This window comes from Dipodomys ordii, unplaced genomic scaffold (assembly GCF_000151885.1).
Source record: "Dipodomys ordii isolate 6190 unplaced genomic scaffold, Dord_2.0 Scaffold47, whole genome shotgun sequence".
Taxonomy (NCBI): Eukaryota; Metazoa; Chordata; class Mammalia; order Rodentia; family Heteromyidae; genus Dipodomys; species Dipodomys ordii.
In genome coordinates, this window is record NW_012267263.1 from 6,579,470 (window position 1) to 6,596,329 (window position 16,860).

At 46.8% G+C, this 16,860-nt stretch overlaps 1 protein-coding gene across 1 annotated transcript in view; it reads right to left on the reverse strand.

Moving 5' to 3' along the window:
- The window catches only part of Tbc1d8 (TBC1 domain family, member 8 (with GRAM domain)), a 125,737-nt gene extending 110,007 nt beyond the window's left edge, over window positions 1-15,730 (reverse strand). Inside the window, exon 1 of the mRNA XM_013019827.1 lies at window positions 15,481-15,730. Within this exon, the coding sequence (XP_012875281.1) occupies window positions 15,481-15,607 (127 nt within the window). The 5' untranslated portion in view covers window positions 15,608-15,730. The remainder of the gene's footprint in view (window positions 1-15,480) is intronic.
- Between the last annotated feature and the right edge of the window lie 1,130 nt (window positions 15,731-16,860).

Here is a 16,860-nt window from a genome sequence, read left to right on the forward strand (position 1 = left end):
GGGCGCTGTCCCTCAGCTCTTCAGCTCAAGGTGAGCGCTCTACCACTTAAGCTACAGTGCCACTTCCGGTTTTCTGGTGGTTTATTAGAGATGGGAGTCTCACGGTCTCTCCTGCCCAGGCTGGCTTTGAACTGCGATCCTCAGATCTCAGCCTCCTGAGTAGCTGGAATTACAGGCGTGAGCCACTAGCACCCAGCTCAAATCCTGCCTTTTAAGAGAGAAGTTCAGAAGTTTCTTCCCAGTAGTCCTTCACTCAGCAAACTTATTTTAAGAATGCCATCACAGGGGCTGTGAAGGTGACTCAGTGGTAGAGCACTTGCCTTGCATGCATAAGGCTCTGGGTTCAATTCCTCAGTAGCACATAAGCAGAAAAAGCCAGAAGTGGCACTGTGGCTCAAGTGGTAGGATGCTAGCCTCCAGCTGAAGAGCTGAGGGACAGCTCTGGTCCAGGCCCAGAGTTCAGGCCCCAAGACTGGCCAAAAAAAAAAAAAAGAATGCCATCACAAAGCTGGGTACTGATAGCTCAGGCCTATAATCCTAATTACTCAGGAAGCTGAGATCTGAGGATCGAGGTTCAAAGCCAGCCCAGGAAATTCTTTAAGACTCATCTCCAATTAACTACTAAAAAGCCAGAAATGGCACTGTGGCTCAAAGTGAAAGAGTATTAGCCTTGAGCAAAAAACTCAGGGACTACGCCCTGATTTCAAGCCCTAGAACTGTACAGGAGCACGTACGTGTGTGCACACACGCGCATGCACACACACACACACACACACACACACACTGCCATCACATTTCTGTATTAAAATCTGCCTCCAGCCCAAACAATGTATCTCAGATTAAAAGCCTGTCAGATGAATTGAATCTTGTTATGGTCTGTAGGGATGTCCCCTACAGACTCACTGTTAAAGATTTAGTCCCAAACTGGCATTTGGGGAGGTTTTACAAACCACAGGGGGCAGAGGGGTGAGGCTACCTGAAGGAAGTATGTCACTCTGAGCAGGACCTGAAGGACAGTCGCTTTCCCTGAACTCTCCTGTCTTTTCTCTTTCCTTCTGCTTCTCCTCTCTTTCCCTCCCTGGTGTCTGCCAGAAAGTGAGCTACTCTTCTCCCACCATAATGTCAGGCCTCATCTGAGACCCAAAGCAATAGACTGGATGATCATGAGCTGAAACTCTGAAACCATGAGCTAAAACAAATCCTTCCTCCTTGAAGTTGATTTTCTCAGGCATTTGTGTCTCGGTGACCGAGGACTAACACAATTCAGGAGAACCAAACTTCCTGGTCAGCCTGCATAGTGCAGGGAGATGTCGCTCAGCCTATAGTTTCCTTCTAGAAATAGTATTTCTTGAATCCTGACATTATTTATAACAAAACACCCTACTTAGGGAGCTGAGATTTAAGTCTAAGTAAAATGCTACATGAAGCCAGATCAGGTTCCTACAGCATGTACCCCAGACAAGACAGTACAAGGGGTGCTTTTGTCCCCCATGCTGGTATTACATGACACCAAATTCCAGCCAGATAACATTTCCCAGTGTTAACTTCTCAGTGCCAGTCCTCAGAAATGATGAACACACTCTGAGCTATCATCCTCCCCCAGTCTATATTATCTCTGTGTGTGTGTGTGTGTGTGTGTGTGTGTGTGTGTGTGTGTGTGTGTGTGTGTGTTCTGGTACTAAGGATTGCTTCAAGCAAGCTCTGGCTTGGCTTTTCTACTCAGAACTGGTGCTCTACCACTTGAGTCACAGCTTGACTTCTGGCCTTTTGTTGTTTGATTGGAAATAAATTCTCATGGACTTTTCTGCCCAGGCTGGCTTTGAACTGTGCTCCTCAGATCTCAGTCTCCTGAATAGCTAGGATTACAGGTTTGAGCCACTAGCACCCAGAACAGTACCTAATTTGTGTGTGTATGTATGTGTGTGTGTGTGTGTGTGTGTTATGTGAGTGAGAGAGACAGAGAGAGAGAAAAAGAGAGAGAGAGAGAATCTGTGAGTCTATGGATTTAAAATGACTTTCCTGCTCTAGCTGGCTTCGAACCATAATCCTCAGATCTCAAGACTCCTGAATAGCTAGGATCACAGGCATCAGCCATCAACGCCCAGCTAATACTTAATTTTTAAATTGCTACTGTTCTCAAATAATTCTCTTTTACAGGTAAGACAATTACTACCTAGTGCAAAGCCAATATCCTTGGATTCCATTTCAAAAAAGCAACCACAACAGAACACCACCCCCACCATGTTCTATTCTACTACTCACAATCAAACCAAATCCGTGTAGGTTCCTCCAATACCAATCAATTCTCCAGCTCCCTAGCTGCCAATGGAGTGCCCTACAGGACACCTCACAGTACAAGCATTATCCCATGGGACCAACCCACTTCAGAGCCCAATCACCAACACCAGGTTGTCAAGTAGGCCTTGGACCAACCCACTATAAATCAGGAGTCCCATGTTCCTTCTCATGCTTGATAATTTGTTTGTTCTAGCAGTGCCCAGAACTCAGGAGCAATAGAGATGTATGGATGCCAGGATGACATGGTGGGAGGTGGAGGGGAGAGTAAATGAGGGGAGGGGATGGGAAGGAGAGGGTGGAAGGGAAGGGAGGAGGAGAACAGGGGAGGGAGAAGGGGCATGGGGTGAAGTCTGGAAGGGTCCTGAACCCAAAGCTTCTGTCCCTGTGGTGCCCCACCCTCCCAGCAACATGCATGTGTTAACCAATCTGCATTCTGCTGGAGCCTTCATCTCTCAAGTATGGCGGACTATGAGCTCAATCTGTAGCCACTGTCTCCTCTGGGCACACTGGGCTGGGGCTGATCACTCCAAGCTTGAACTCTGGGCTGTCTTTCCAGTAACTAGCCCTACCCAGAGCCCACCAAGGGTGGCCTCATTTGGAGAGAAGACACTCCTGTCACCTAGAAATTCTAAGAGCTCTGCGTCAGTGACAGGGGTCAAAGGGCAGCCCATCAGCACAAAAGTTGTTGCTGTCACTCTTGCCACTCAGGGAGTTGTAGGCATTTTACAAACTCTGTGCCAGGAGCCTGGGACAGACACCAAGTCTGTGTTTCTCAATATGTCACATGGAGTCACCGACAGATGCTTTGAGCCAATCATCTCTTTCTAGGCTGGAGCAACTTGACCTCATTTCTCAAACAATGTCCTTGGAAAATGGCTTCCAAGGTCCCCTCACCTGACATCTCAGCTTCTCCCAGGACTCCTCCACCCCTAACCTGACTTAGCTCAAGGATGATAGTGCTTTCCAAGTCCATACCTGTAGATTCAACATTCAATAGACACTTGCCAAAAAATGTCTATAACAACCAAAAAAATAGTAAATATTGATTGGCACCCTTACCACACTACTCTTGCTTCCGCCCCAGTCCCTGATCTCTCAGCCTGTTCCTGTGAGACATCACCTTGCACTCAATCTGCTCGCCAGGGTCTTAGTAACCTTTTCCAGTGTATACTCCACAGTGGGTCCCGCCCTCCTCCCTGCATACCTGGGCTCCAGGGAAAACATTTGGACTTCCTCCTGCTTCCCACCTATGGTGGCCACACACACACACACACACACACACACACACACAGGTTTAAGGATTACTAACTTCCAACTAGTCCAAACAAGACTCAAGATTCTGGGTGGCCTCAGGGCCTTTTCACATGCCATTTCCACTGCTCAAGAGCCTTTCCTCAACTTTTACCAGTTAATGCTGTCTTGAACACCCTCCAGAGCTCAGCTGAGATCAAAGATCCCTCCTAAAAATTAAGTCTGGTATTCTCTCTTGCAAACTCTAAACTCACCACCATTTATAATGCAGTATTCATGGTTGAATGTCACCCTATGCCAACATATCATCAACCTCCATCTCCAGGCTGTGCCCTTCCTGAGGGCGCCAGGCTTGGTGCTGTGGAAACAAAATACTGAGACCCCCAAAAAGAAGTTAGTTATGTCATCATTATATATGAGCACAAGACACAAAAATCATGAACGTAAAATTGCAAACTGATTTCCTCTAGAAAAGGAAAAAAAAATCAGAATACAGCCATGTGCTGGTGGCTCACACCTATAACCCTAGCAACTGAGGAGGCTGAAATCTGAGGACTGAGATTCGAAGCCAGCTGAGCAGAAAGTCCCTGAGATTTTTATCTCTAATTAATCATCAAAAAGCCAAAGTGGAGGTATGGCTTAAGTGGTAGAATGCCAGCCTGGAGTAGAAAAAGCCAAGCAAAAGAGCAAGGTTCAAGCCCTAGGACTGGCACAAAAAGAAAAAAAAATCCAGAATAGATATCTTTTAATTTCAGATAAAAGTACCTGACTAGGTTAGATGCATTTCTGAAAATAGGTGTCAGTTTATGGGACACAACATACCCGATACATGCTAGACATTCTCAAGTCTAAATATAGCTCACTGCCAGGACAAAGCGCTAACAGACAGCAATTGCTCCAGCACCAACACCCTGAGACCTACTGGCCAGAGAAATGCCAGGATCTCCCACGCCTCAGAGGCTTCTCCCGTTTGATGAAAGTGACAGGAGCATGTAAAGTAGCACATGAGTCTAGAGCTGTGATCCTAGCTACTCAAGAAGCTGAGATCTGAAGACTGCAGCTCAAAACCAAGCCAGACAGGAAAGTTCATGAGACTCTCCAATTAGCCACCAGAAAACTGGAAGTGTCTCTGTGGCTCAAAGTGGTAGAGTAATGCCTTGAGCAAACAAGCTCAGAGATAGCTTCCAGACCCCAAGTTCAAGCCCCATGACTAACAAAAAAAACTAACAAAAAAAAAGTACAAGGACCCCAGCAGGCTCCTCCTGGGAAACAAGTCCTCTCCCCTGCATGGTTCCCCTACTCTTTCACCTCCAAAACCCCAAGGAATAGGCTTTACAGTACTACTCCTTAGACCAATATAGTTACGTACTATAGGGCTGCAGATCAAATCCAGGGCTTTGTATAATAGGCTGAGCAAGCTTTCTGTCTCTGAGCTACATCTCCAGCCTTTTTCTTTTTCTTTTGAAGCAGGGTCTAGCCCTGTCTGCTTCCAGGCTGCTTCCAAGTCACAACCCTACATCAGACTCCTGAGCACTGGGATTACAGACACATAGCACAACACCCACTTCTTTTTGTTGTTGCTGTCAGTACTGGGGTTTTGAACTTAGAGCCTCAAGCTTGCCAGGCAGGTGAGACCACTTGGGTCATGATCTCAGCCCTTTTTTGCTTCAGTGATCTTGCAGGCAAGGCCTCACATTTTGATCCGGGCTGGCCTTGGGCTGTTTGTCCTCCTACTTAACCTTCTTATACAGCTAGGATTATAGGCATATACCACTATTCACTATATGTGGTTTACTGGTTGAGTTGGGGATCTTGGTAACTTTTTCTACCCAGGCGAGCCCTGGATCCCTACCTCCCAACTACCTCCCAAGTAGCTGGGATCACACACACACACACACACACACACACACACACACACACACACACACACGAAGGGAGGAGGCTTTATTCAATTTTTTTTTATTTTTCCTTAACAACTCTCACAGAATTTCTGCCTTATCTAGTTTTGTATGTCTCAATAATCTATCCTCATTCTCTCCCAGGTATATATCTTTTACTAGCCACACATACAGCAGCATGTGGTCTGGTCTAGCACCTTGTCTTCTAAAAGTTTCCCTATAGCCTTCCATGCCCCCTCTAATCTGAACCCAGAAAAAGGACAGGGAGGCAGATCGCTCTCTACTATGTTGGGTCTCAGATGGCAAAAGTATGGCATTTTGGTTTGCTGAGTTCCCGAACCAACAGGGACTGGCAGGGCCTTCTCCCAACCTGCTGTCCCTCAGTTCCTCTGAAGTCACAAACCAGAAGAACTCTTCTTCCCCAAGGCAGGTGACCGTGGCTAGACCTTCCCCCGAGATGGAACTACAAAAATGAGAAAGGTCATTCCCTCCCCTCTTCCTCAAGGTCCTTCACTCCAGACGGGACCTGGCCCCCATCTGGAGGAAGGAGAGCTGTGGGAGGGGCCTGGCGGAAGCCCCCCCTCAGGTCTGTTCCCATTACCTCAGACTCTTGGACTAATCCTAGCCCTACAAGGCTGCTCAAGCTTCATGCAACCTCAGCATAGAGCTTTCGGCAGTTCTTCATTTCTGAAAGGTCTTGAGCCACCTAAGACTTTGATTAGATGAGCCAAGAACCAGTGGCTTACACTTAGAATCCTAGCTGAGGCCTGGAGGATCATAGTTCAAAGCCAACTCAGGCAGGAAAGTCTGCAAGACTCCATCCCCAATTAATCAGCAAAATGCCACACTGTGATGGTGTGGCTTAACTGGTAGAGCACCCTGCGTGATCTAGCAAGCTAAGCGAGAACATGGAGGGAAAATAGACTTTCATTAGATGACTCTGTAACCTGCTATGGTTTTCTTTAGTAAGCAGTCCTTAGCTGTATGGAGCGCCACCTGTGCCACCCGCCACAGGTGAGGAACAGTATGGTACCTTTCCCTGCCACCCAACATCTCAGAAATTCCCTTGGGAGCAAGTAGAAAACTCCTGAGGAACAGAAACTTCAGACTTAAATAGATCAGTTCTCCAAGAGCATTGGAAAAACCCAGAAAGCCAAGGTATTTTAATGTCTAATTGAAAAGAATTACAAAATATACACACATTTCCTAAAAAGGAGATAAAACAAGACAGATCATAGAAGAATGAGGCAAAAGATACAAATAATACACAGAAGGAAAAGAAAGGTGCATAATATATACACACAAAAGACTGTCATTCAATTTGTAATGAAAAGAAATTCTGAGCTACTGTTTGTATGTGCGTGTATACATGCATGTGCACACACATGTGCACACACGCTGCTGCTGGAGCTTGGACTCAGAGCCAGAATACTGTCCATTAGCTTTGTGGCTGCAGGCTAGAGCTCTATCACTTTAAGCCACACCTCCACTTTAAGCTTTTTGCTAATTGGAGATTGAGTCTCACTTTTCTGCCCAGGCTGGCTTTGAACTGCGATCCTGAAATTGTGATTTCCTGAGTAGCTAGGATATAGATGTGAGCCACCTAACCTGAGATATTTCAATACTACCATGCTGGCAAAAAAGCTACATCTCCAATCAGCTAGCAGTGAAAGCAAAAGAGTACTACCATGGGAATTCAACCAGAAATATTCAACCAGAAATGTAAGCTCACACAATCACCTGGGAAAAGAATTAAGAATGATGTAGAATCCGAACCCATCCAACCCAGCATAAAGACAAAGCATAAAGCTCACAAAAGTTCCAGTTCCCTCCCTCCAGACAGTAGGATGCCACATTCTCAGCTCTCGAGTTGAGGATAGCCATGTGACTTTCTGTAGCCAGTCAAAGGGGATCCTCCCCACCCTGGGATCATGGAAGCACTATTTGGAGACTTTACTTACCCTGAATGCCTCCCTTGGATGTAAAGCATGAAGGAGATAGAAGTCCATCAGTGGGGATGTTTGTTGCCGAAGCATGGTGACTGACTTGCCCCAGCAAGGGCACTCATAGATATAGCTATTATACAAAAATATTCATAGCAGCATCATGTATACCAACAAAAACAGCCAGAACCCAAAAACCCACTAACAGGAGACTAGATAGCAGTATATTCATTCAACCGTTTACCACACATACAAATAAGTGAACTAGGGCTGTGAAGGTGGCTTAGTGGTAGAGCACATGCCTTGCATGCCAGAGGCCCTGGGTTCGATTCCTCAGCACCATATAAGCAAAAAGAAAAAAGCTGGAAGTGGTGCTGTGGCTCAAGTGGCAGAGTGCTAGCCTTGAGCTGAAGAGCTGAGGGACAGCGCCCAGGCCCAGAGTTCAGGCCCCATGACCGGACCCAAAAAAAATTAAAAAAGTAAATAAAAACAAATAAGTGAACTATAGCTTGTTTTTTCCATTCAGTGCTGGTACTCTACCAGTTGAGCACAAGCCCACTTCTAGCTTTTTGCTGATTAATTGGAGATAGGAGGCTCATGGACTTTTCTGCCCAAGCTGGTTTTGAACTGAGATACTCAGATCTCAGCCTGAGTAGCTAGATAATAGGCATGAGCCACCAGTGCCTGGAATATTCTATTTTTTTGATAAAAGGTAATGGGTAATATAGTGTTAATTCCACTACTTCCACTTTGCATTAGAGAGACAGACAGAGGCAGAGATATGCTTATATACATGGAAGATTACATATTAAAAAAGAACCACAGTATGCAGTACCTTCATAAGGAGCTCTTATTAAAGAAGCTGTTTATTTTGTTGTGGATTTTTCTTTTTTTCTTTTTCTAAGCAGAAAGCAGGTGGCAGAAACATAATAAAAACCAGTAGAACAATAGACCCCCAAGTGTTCAAGAATACAAATGACTCAAATTTGTGGAGCTATGATAATTGGCTTCTGATACCCTGGGGAATTATTCTGGCTGTGATGAAAATCATTTGCATAAAGGTTACCAGTGGGCAGGTCTAACAGCTGGTACAGGCCAGCACATTATGGCCAGTCCTACAGAAACAATGCTTTATTATTTATTCCTGGGCTCAGCACTATTTCTATTTCCAGGGTGATGCAAAATCTTTTTCAACTCACAAGTTTTCTGTCAGTCAGTTCTCCTTGGACAGCCAAGTATCCAACAAATGTTTATCAAGAATGTTGTACTCAAGGCTGTAATCCTGCTTACTTGGGAGACACAGGTGGAAGATTGTGGTTGGAGACCGTCTGGACATAAAAGTTCATGAGACTCCATCTCAATGGCTGGGCACAGTGGCATGTGCCCACCAGCCACACAGGGAGGCACAAGTAGAAAGATCACAGCTCTAACCTACATGGGAATGAGATCCTGCTTAGCAAGCCCAAGGCCCTTTTTTCAATCCTCAGTCCCACCAAAAAGGAAGCGAGTGATCTAATAACAAGAACCATTCCAGCAGTGGAGCACAGCAGAGAAGAACAAAGATCTGGAATCTCCCTCCCTCCTGTAACTCATGCTCTGGTTCCTTTTCAGCAGATAAAGCCACCAAAAGCCACAGTACAACCAAGGAAGGTGTGTGCCCCACAGGAAAATGGAAGCTGTGGCAAATGTGGTGGCCCAATTCAGAGTAAAACAAAAGAAGATGGTGTCATATTTACCTAAGGGTCATGAAAAGATGCAATTTTTCCAATTTTTCCTTTTTTTTTTTTTTTTTTTTTTAGTGCCAGTACTGTAACTCAGGGTCTAGATGCTTCACTTTCCAGAAAGTTAAACTCAGGCTGAGACTACAGGGCGAGAAGTAGCTGAGCAGCAGGGGAGGTGAAGGGGCAGGGGAGGGCAGCCAGGACAGCTGGTGAAGGTCCTGGCAGAAAAAAGTGCTTGGCACATGGGATCTGTCTGTGCTTAAGAACAGAAAGTAGAGAAGCAGTCTGGGAATTAGTTCCAGGGCAGCTCGTGCAACCCTGAGAAGTAATTAAAATATTCTCACAGCTACTTTTTAATACTTGATGAATGTTTAAAAAAAATAGGCAAAAGTCTGTGCTGGAATATTATCAGACTTACTACTTTCACTTTCAATAAATTCCCCCTTTACCCAATGGCACCAGAATGTGTGGGGGTCAAGACTATAAAGTCATTACTCTTCCTTGTTAGGAAATAAATTCTTTTAAAGCTACCACCAGCCTCTCAGTCACTTTCAGCTCTCCTGAGTTCCCTGTAGGCTGACTGGGCTTATAAGGCCTCCCCCCACCCATCCACCAACATCAGCTCTTCTGATGTTCTGAGCTAGGTGCCTGTGGCTTATACTTGTAATCCTTACTACTCAGGAGACTGAGAGCCAGAGGCTCATGGGTCAAAGACAACTTAGGCAAAAGGCCAACAGACTCCATCTCCAATTAACCCACAAAAAGCCAGACTTGGAGGCATGGCTCAAAGGGTAAAACACCAGCCATGAGCAAGAAAGCTCTGCAAGAACTCAAAGCCCTGAGTTTGATCCTTGTTATGAACACATACACACACACACACACACACACACACACACACACAAATCATATCCTGGAGTGACTCAAATTGCCCCTTTGGTTGTCTAATTACAAATCCAGGGCCCTGATGGGAGTCCCATTAAACATAATTCTTGGAAAGATCCAAGGTTTTACTAACAAAGGGGCTTATTAGTCCTTGAAGTTTTATTAGCATAAAGTTATTTATCAGTAGAATTCTTTATTTCTGTACCTGCATTCAAAATAGCCTGCTTCTTTGTGGTCTCCTTTTTGTTGTTCTTTAGGAAAACAAGAACCAAGCATGTGAAATTCTGGGGCCAACATCTAGAACATTTATCCAATGCAGCAAGCTGCCTGGTTGAGCCAAAGACTTGCCTGGATGATGGAAACAAAACCTATCAACAAATCCAACTACCTGAGAAGGACTTTAACCAACACCCAACACATCAGGCAGAAGAGGCAACACCACACTGAGTGTCACCAGGTTGCACTCTTCAGAGAGAGCCACTGAGTGAGCCTGATGACTCCACATGAATCCCTCCCTCAACTTTCCATCCCTGTTCCAAAGGCAATGAAGGCTTTGCTCTTAGACACAGTGTGCAGGCACTCACTAGATGCATGAAGAAACACCAAGGTTAAGTTCTCTCTGTGGTCAGTGAAGCCCTGTACCCACATCTTACAAAAATGCCAAGCGGTTGGCCATTGGGCAATCCTTAGCCCAAACTTTCTTTGAAATATCTATTATTTTCATTACCCTTAGGAAAGACTACACTGTCTTTTGTTTTTGTTAGCAAATATTAGTTCTACAAGTGGGGATTTCATTGTGACATTTCCACAAACAGATACAATGTATTCCAACCAATTTCAGCCACCATCTTCTACTTTGTGCCTTTTTCCTAATACAGTTTCAACAGGTTTCAGTGTTCCCTTTTCATAGATGGCCCACAAATTATTTCCACCACCTTCAGCCTCTTTCATCTTCCTTAGTCCCTCCCCCAACACACACACACAAACTCACACACACACACACACACACACACGCATACACACAAACTACTTCTCTTTCCTCTCTCCAACTAATCAACAGCTTTCATTAAAAAACCATTATACGGGGAATGTGGCTTAGTGGTAGAGTGCTTGCCTAGCATGCATGAAGCCCTAGGTTCTATTCCTCAGTACCACATAAACAGAAAAGGCCGGAAATGGCGCTGTGGCTCAAGTGGTAGAGCGCTAGCCTTGAGCAAAAGAGGCTCAGGGACAGTGCCCAGGTCCTAAGTTCAAGTCCCAGGAGAAAGAAAGAAAGGAAGGAAGGAAGGGAAGGAAGGAAGGAAGGAAAGAAGGAAGGAAGGAAGGAAGGAAACAATTATACTGTTTTCACGTATACTTGCAAATTTATTGTCAAAATTATTCATTGTCCTATTCCCTCTCCCCTAACCTTTCTTCCCCTCCTAAGTAGCCCCACAGTTGGACTCATGTTCTCTATATATCTAATTATGCAATTATGTACACAGCTACATATACATATATTCATAAATATGTATGTCTATCTTCCACATGAGTGAAAACATGGTATCTTGTTTTTGAACCTGTCTTGCCTTGATCAGTACAATGTCCTCCAATTGCATCTTTTCCTACAAATGACAGAATATTTTTCTTTAGCTGTGAATTCCAGATTTACATATATGCATACATATATACACATATTATGCATATATACACATATATATGTATATATATATATACATTATATATTTGTGTGTGTGTGTATATATATATATATATATATTCCTCATCTGTTGTTCAGTTCCTCAGCTGATTCCATTGTATGGCTATTGTAAACAAAGCTTCAGTGAACATGTATCTTACTTATATATTGATTTGTTCTTCAGACATGCCCAATTGGGGAATGATGGAGTCATAGGGGAGGTCCCCAACACTAAGGAAATACTGCACTTTCTAATAGATAAATGCATATTTCTAATGTCCTCTACTTATTTATACATTTAATTGCAGATGTGCTCATGATAATTTGTTTAAATGTTACTTTGCTTTTCTGTTTTCAAACCTACTGAGTGCCAAACACAAGTAAATTCTCCATGTGCACCATGTTTTGTTTGTATTTGGTATTTTTTTATGTGCCAGTACTCAGGGCCTGGGTCTCTCAGCATTTTTGCTCAAGGCTGGCACTCCACCACTTGAACCACTCCTCTACTTCTGGCTTTCTGGTGGTTAATTGGAGAAAAGAGTTTCACCGATTGTCCTGCTGACTTCAAACCTCAGTCTTCAGATCTCAGCCTCCTGGCAGGAGCCACCAACACCTGGCTTAAAGTAAGCATTCTGCAAAGCACAAAACATGAAATTGTAACTTTCCAACTAACAGCCAGTCTATTTGAGAAAGAATTGCAAAATTATACAGGATTGCACATAATGCAACACTGAAAAGTAAAAGCTTTTAGAGGGGCCCACATGGGCATTGATATTTGGTCTTCAGAGTTACATTTATTTACTGGCTTTAAGTTTTGGAGGGGTGGGGGTGGGGAAGGTATCCTTTCTGTCCACTGCCTGCCACATGCTGTCTTCTCCCACTCAGTTCCCCCACAGTTAACAGAACTTTCCTAAGAAAGATTCCCAGGGGCTAGAGGCTGTACCCAAGAGGACACTGTGTCGCTTTACTTCCTTCCCAGAGTAGAGAAGTTACATCAGCGGAGCTGTGGAAACATGTCATGATACTGAAGCTACTGCTCTAACCTGACAAAGATGTAGCAGCTGCCAGAACTACTCTAAGACAGAATTTCATTTTCCAGCCAATACAAAACAGATCTCTGGAATTGCTAGGGGCAAGTCATCTGAAGAGTTGCTGTCCTGACCCTTCATCCTCAAAAGCAAGAGTTCTAGGGAAAAGATGGAATTAGGTAGAGGAGCAGCAACAGTAGTGGATCTCAGCCTCCTGAGTAGCTGGTATTACAGGTGTGAGCCACTGATGTCCATCCAGTTCAAGCAATCCAAGTTTAAAACTTTTAAGACAAGTTGCTAACATATCTGCCAAATTAGGTTTCAACATTTTTCAAAAGTCACCAAGATAGAGATGCCCAGTGTCCCATCTAGTCTATGCTTACAATATTCCTAAATATTGTCATACTTCACAGCCAAATGGTAAAGTCAAAGTTGCTCAACTGGCAGAGCCATGCCATTTGCTTCCCAGCTAAGTGTTCAAAGGTCAAGGGCCTGGCTAAAGGAGATGTCACCCTCGCACAATTAAAAAGAGGTTGTGGGTCTCTAAGGAATAGAGTATCCTTTGTGTGGGCTTTCTCCATTAAAACCTTTAGAAAAATTATAAGCCAGGTGTGGAGGTGCAGTCCCATAATCCCAGCACTTAGAAGGCCAAGGCAGGAGAGTGAGGAGTTTGAGGCCGGTCTGGGTTACTTAGAGAGACCCCATCGAAAAAGAATAGGGCCTGTAATCCTAGCTATTTAGGATGCTGCAATCTGAGAATTAGAATTTGAAGCCAGCTTAGGCAGGAAAGTCCATGGGACTCTTTTATCTGCAATTACCCAGCAAAAAGCCAGATGTAGAGCTACGTTTCAAGTAGTAGTATGGCAGCTTTGAGTGAAAAAACTAAGGGATATCACCTAGGCCCTGAGTTAAAGCTCCAGTACACGACGAAGGAAGGAAGGAAGGGAGGGAGGGAGGGAGGGAGGGAGGGAGAAGTTGGGCGTTGGTGGCTTGTGCCTGTAATCCTAGCTACTCAGAAGGCTGAGATCTAAGGATCGAGGTTCAAGGCCAGCCCAGGCACAAAAGTCTGTGAGATGCTTATCTCCAACAAACTACCAGAAAACCAAAAGTGTTGCTGTGTCTCAAGTGGTAGAGCACTAGCCTTGAGCTGAAGAGCTGAGGGACAGCGCCAAAGCCCAGAGTTCAGGCCCCACGACTGACAAAAGAAAGAAAGAAAGAGAGAGAGAGAAAGAGAGAAAGGGAGAGAGAAGAAGAGAGAGAAAGGAAGAGAGAGGAAGGAAGAAAGGAAGGAAGGAATTTCTGCATATTCACAATAAACCCGAACCAAAACAAGACCAAAGCCACAGACACTACATGAGACCTGCTTGTTTATGGAATGCAACCCACATTATTTTGAGTTCGTCTGAGTCTGCACACCGGAGTCAGAAACTCCCAGGAAGGGAGCTGAAGCTTACGCAGGCACCCGCTGGGCCCTGCTGGAAGGTACATCACCAAGGGCCCAGGCTCTCACTCATCCCCCTTCTGGGTCTTTCTAAAGTAGTAGTCAGAACATCCCAAACAAATATCAGTGTGCAATAAACTCAGTGAATGAATGAAAGAATTTTGCAGGGCAAACTGTCCTATGCTTCACCCTTCTCAAGTCTCCAAGCCCAATACCCAACCTCTGCTAAAGAAGGTCATTTATAGACTAGATACCCTACTTAAGGTAAAGATACACTGTCCTCAATTCTGGGGTCATCAAACCCCTCTCTGCACCACACTGTAAGCTAGAGTTCAAGCACTGGGCAGGCCCCTCTGTCCTGCTCAGGGTGCTGGGAAGTTCCTAGGGCCTCCTACACTAACTCCACCCTCAAAGTCCACCTGTCATCTGAGTTGTCCCAACTACTACCCACTCCTAGGGTCTCCAGAAGTCCCCTTCCTCTCACAAATCCAGCTGCCCACTTTCTCCAAGGCCGAAGCACAGCCGAGTTAGCCCCCTTCCACCTTTCTCTACCAGACTCCACTTCTCACACTGACCTAAGAGTAAAAAAAAAAATGGCCTTAATTTCAAAACACTGTGGGCCATAACTTTCAGAAAAATTCTGCCTTGTTTTTTTTATTAACTTCACAGGTATTGTTTTTGTTTCTCCTTTCTTCGAGAAGACACTGAAAGGAGGAATCGCATCGGATAAGCCCACATTTATTTTGTTTAGGGGTGGGGGGGAACTGCCCTGCCTCAGTTTCCCCATCAGGGATATATAAGCCCACCAGCTGGAGCGTCCTGGATCTCCTGGGTTCCACAAGGGCTGGCTGAGTGAGGTCCCCAGCAGCCACAACACCTTGGAACCTTCAGCTGCGTCCCGATGGTCCAGCCGGGGCGCACTCCGCAATCACCTGGCCCCCCACCACCACTGCCCGCCCTCCTGGGGGGCGACTCCCCACCTCCCGTTGCCTTGGGTCACGTTCTGGCCCGCCTTTCTCCTTCGATTCCCAAGCCGGATCGGGAGCTCCGGGAGCTCACCGGGCCAGGTGGCCAAGACACCTGCCTCTCCCGGAAAAAGACACCGACCAGCCCGCGAGTCCCGACCCCCCCCAACACCCCCACCCGCCCCGATCCTCACCCCCGACGGGGGCCGGCCAGGCAAATGCAGAAGAAAGGAACACCAGCCCCGGGCTCGGCCAGTGCGGCCCTGCATCTCCCAGGAAATCTCCACCTGCGACGCGCAGCCCCGAGCTGGAGGGGCCCGCGGGGCCCGGCTGGGAGCGAGGCCCCGAGCTAGCCCGCCCCAGCGCGCCCCTTACCGGTGAGGCGCCCACCGCCTTCGCCGTGCCCGCGGCGCCGCTGCAGGATGAAGTAACAGCTGCTCTTCTGGGTCACCCAGAGCTTGAGCGCGTTCTTCAGCAGCACCTCCTCGGGCTTGAGCCACATCGCGGCGACCCGGCCGCGCCCGCGGGCCCCGGTTCACATCTCCCCGGCCGCTGGCCACACCGGGCCGAGCCCCGCTCGGGAAGAGGGGACGGGGGTGGCGACGCTGCGCGCGGGAACCGCAGTCCGCTCCGTACCCGGCGCTTGCAGAGTGCCGGGAGCGCGGCAAGCGCAGCTCGTCCGACTCTCCCCGTGAGGCCCCGCCCCCGGGCCCTGAGGCCCGCCCCCCGGACCCCTCGCTCCCTGTGCGGCCCCGCCTCCTAGTCCCTCGCTCCCCTGACGGCCCTACGCTCCCACGCCCCTCCGCTCTCCCGCACGGCCCCGCCCCCTGCCCTCGCTCTCAGTATCTAGCCCCGCCCCTCTAGAGCCCCACCCACACTCAGGCCCCGCCCGCCGCCGCTCCTGCCTCTCCAGCTCCCCAAGGCGCCTCCCGGGTTTCCGCGTCCCAGCGGCTGGGGTGCATAGTTCCGGAATGGAGGGAGGAAGTCCGATCGGGCTGCCAGGTCCTCTCCCTCCGGTCCGCGCCTCGCTCCCGGGACGGCCCGGGGCTGGGAGACTGCTTCTGTCCTTCTACGCACCCCCGCCCCCGCGGGGAGGAGCTCTGGGTAGAGCGAGGAGGGGGGATGGGGGGGGTCGTCGCTGAGCACCTCCTTCAATCCAGGCGCTGGAGGGAGGATCTAGGGGAAAATACATGTGCAAAGTTGCCCGTCCCTGAGCATTTATTTGCATTGGGGGAAAGACAGAATGCAAGTGTGTTTGGATTAAAAATTAAAAACAATGATGCACATAACAAAACATGAGGTAAAAATTAAAGTTAGGTTCTGATTTTTAACACACTTTCCAAAAGATTTTAATTGACACAATGTAACATTTGTGAGCAATATATTTCAGTCCAAGTATACAACATGTAAAGACCCTATGAGACTACCTGACATAGCCATTCCTACACTTTTTTTTTTTTGAGTAGGGCTTGAACTCAGGGCCCCTTAACTTTTTCACTCAAGGCTGGCCTTCTCCCACTTGAGCCACAACTCTATTTCCAGCTTTTTGGCGGTTAATTGAAGATAAGAGTTTCAGGGACTTTTCTGCAAAAACTTGCTTGGAACTGTGATTCTCAGATCTGCCACCTCAGTAGCTAGGATTACAGGCATGAACCATGGGTTCGTGGGCTTATTTCTTTTACAGTACATTTCTGATGCTTTCTCAGGGATCCAACTAGGCTGTGGAAGAAGCAAAGACTGGGTGGGAGCTTGAGA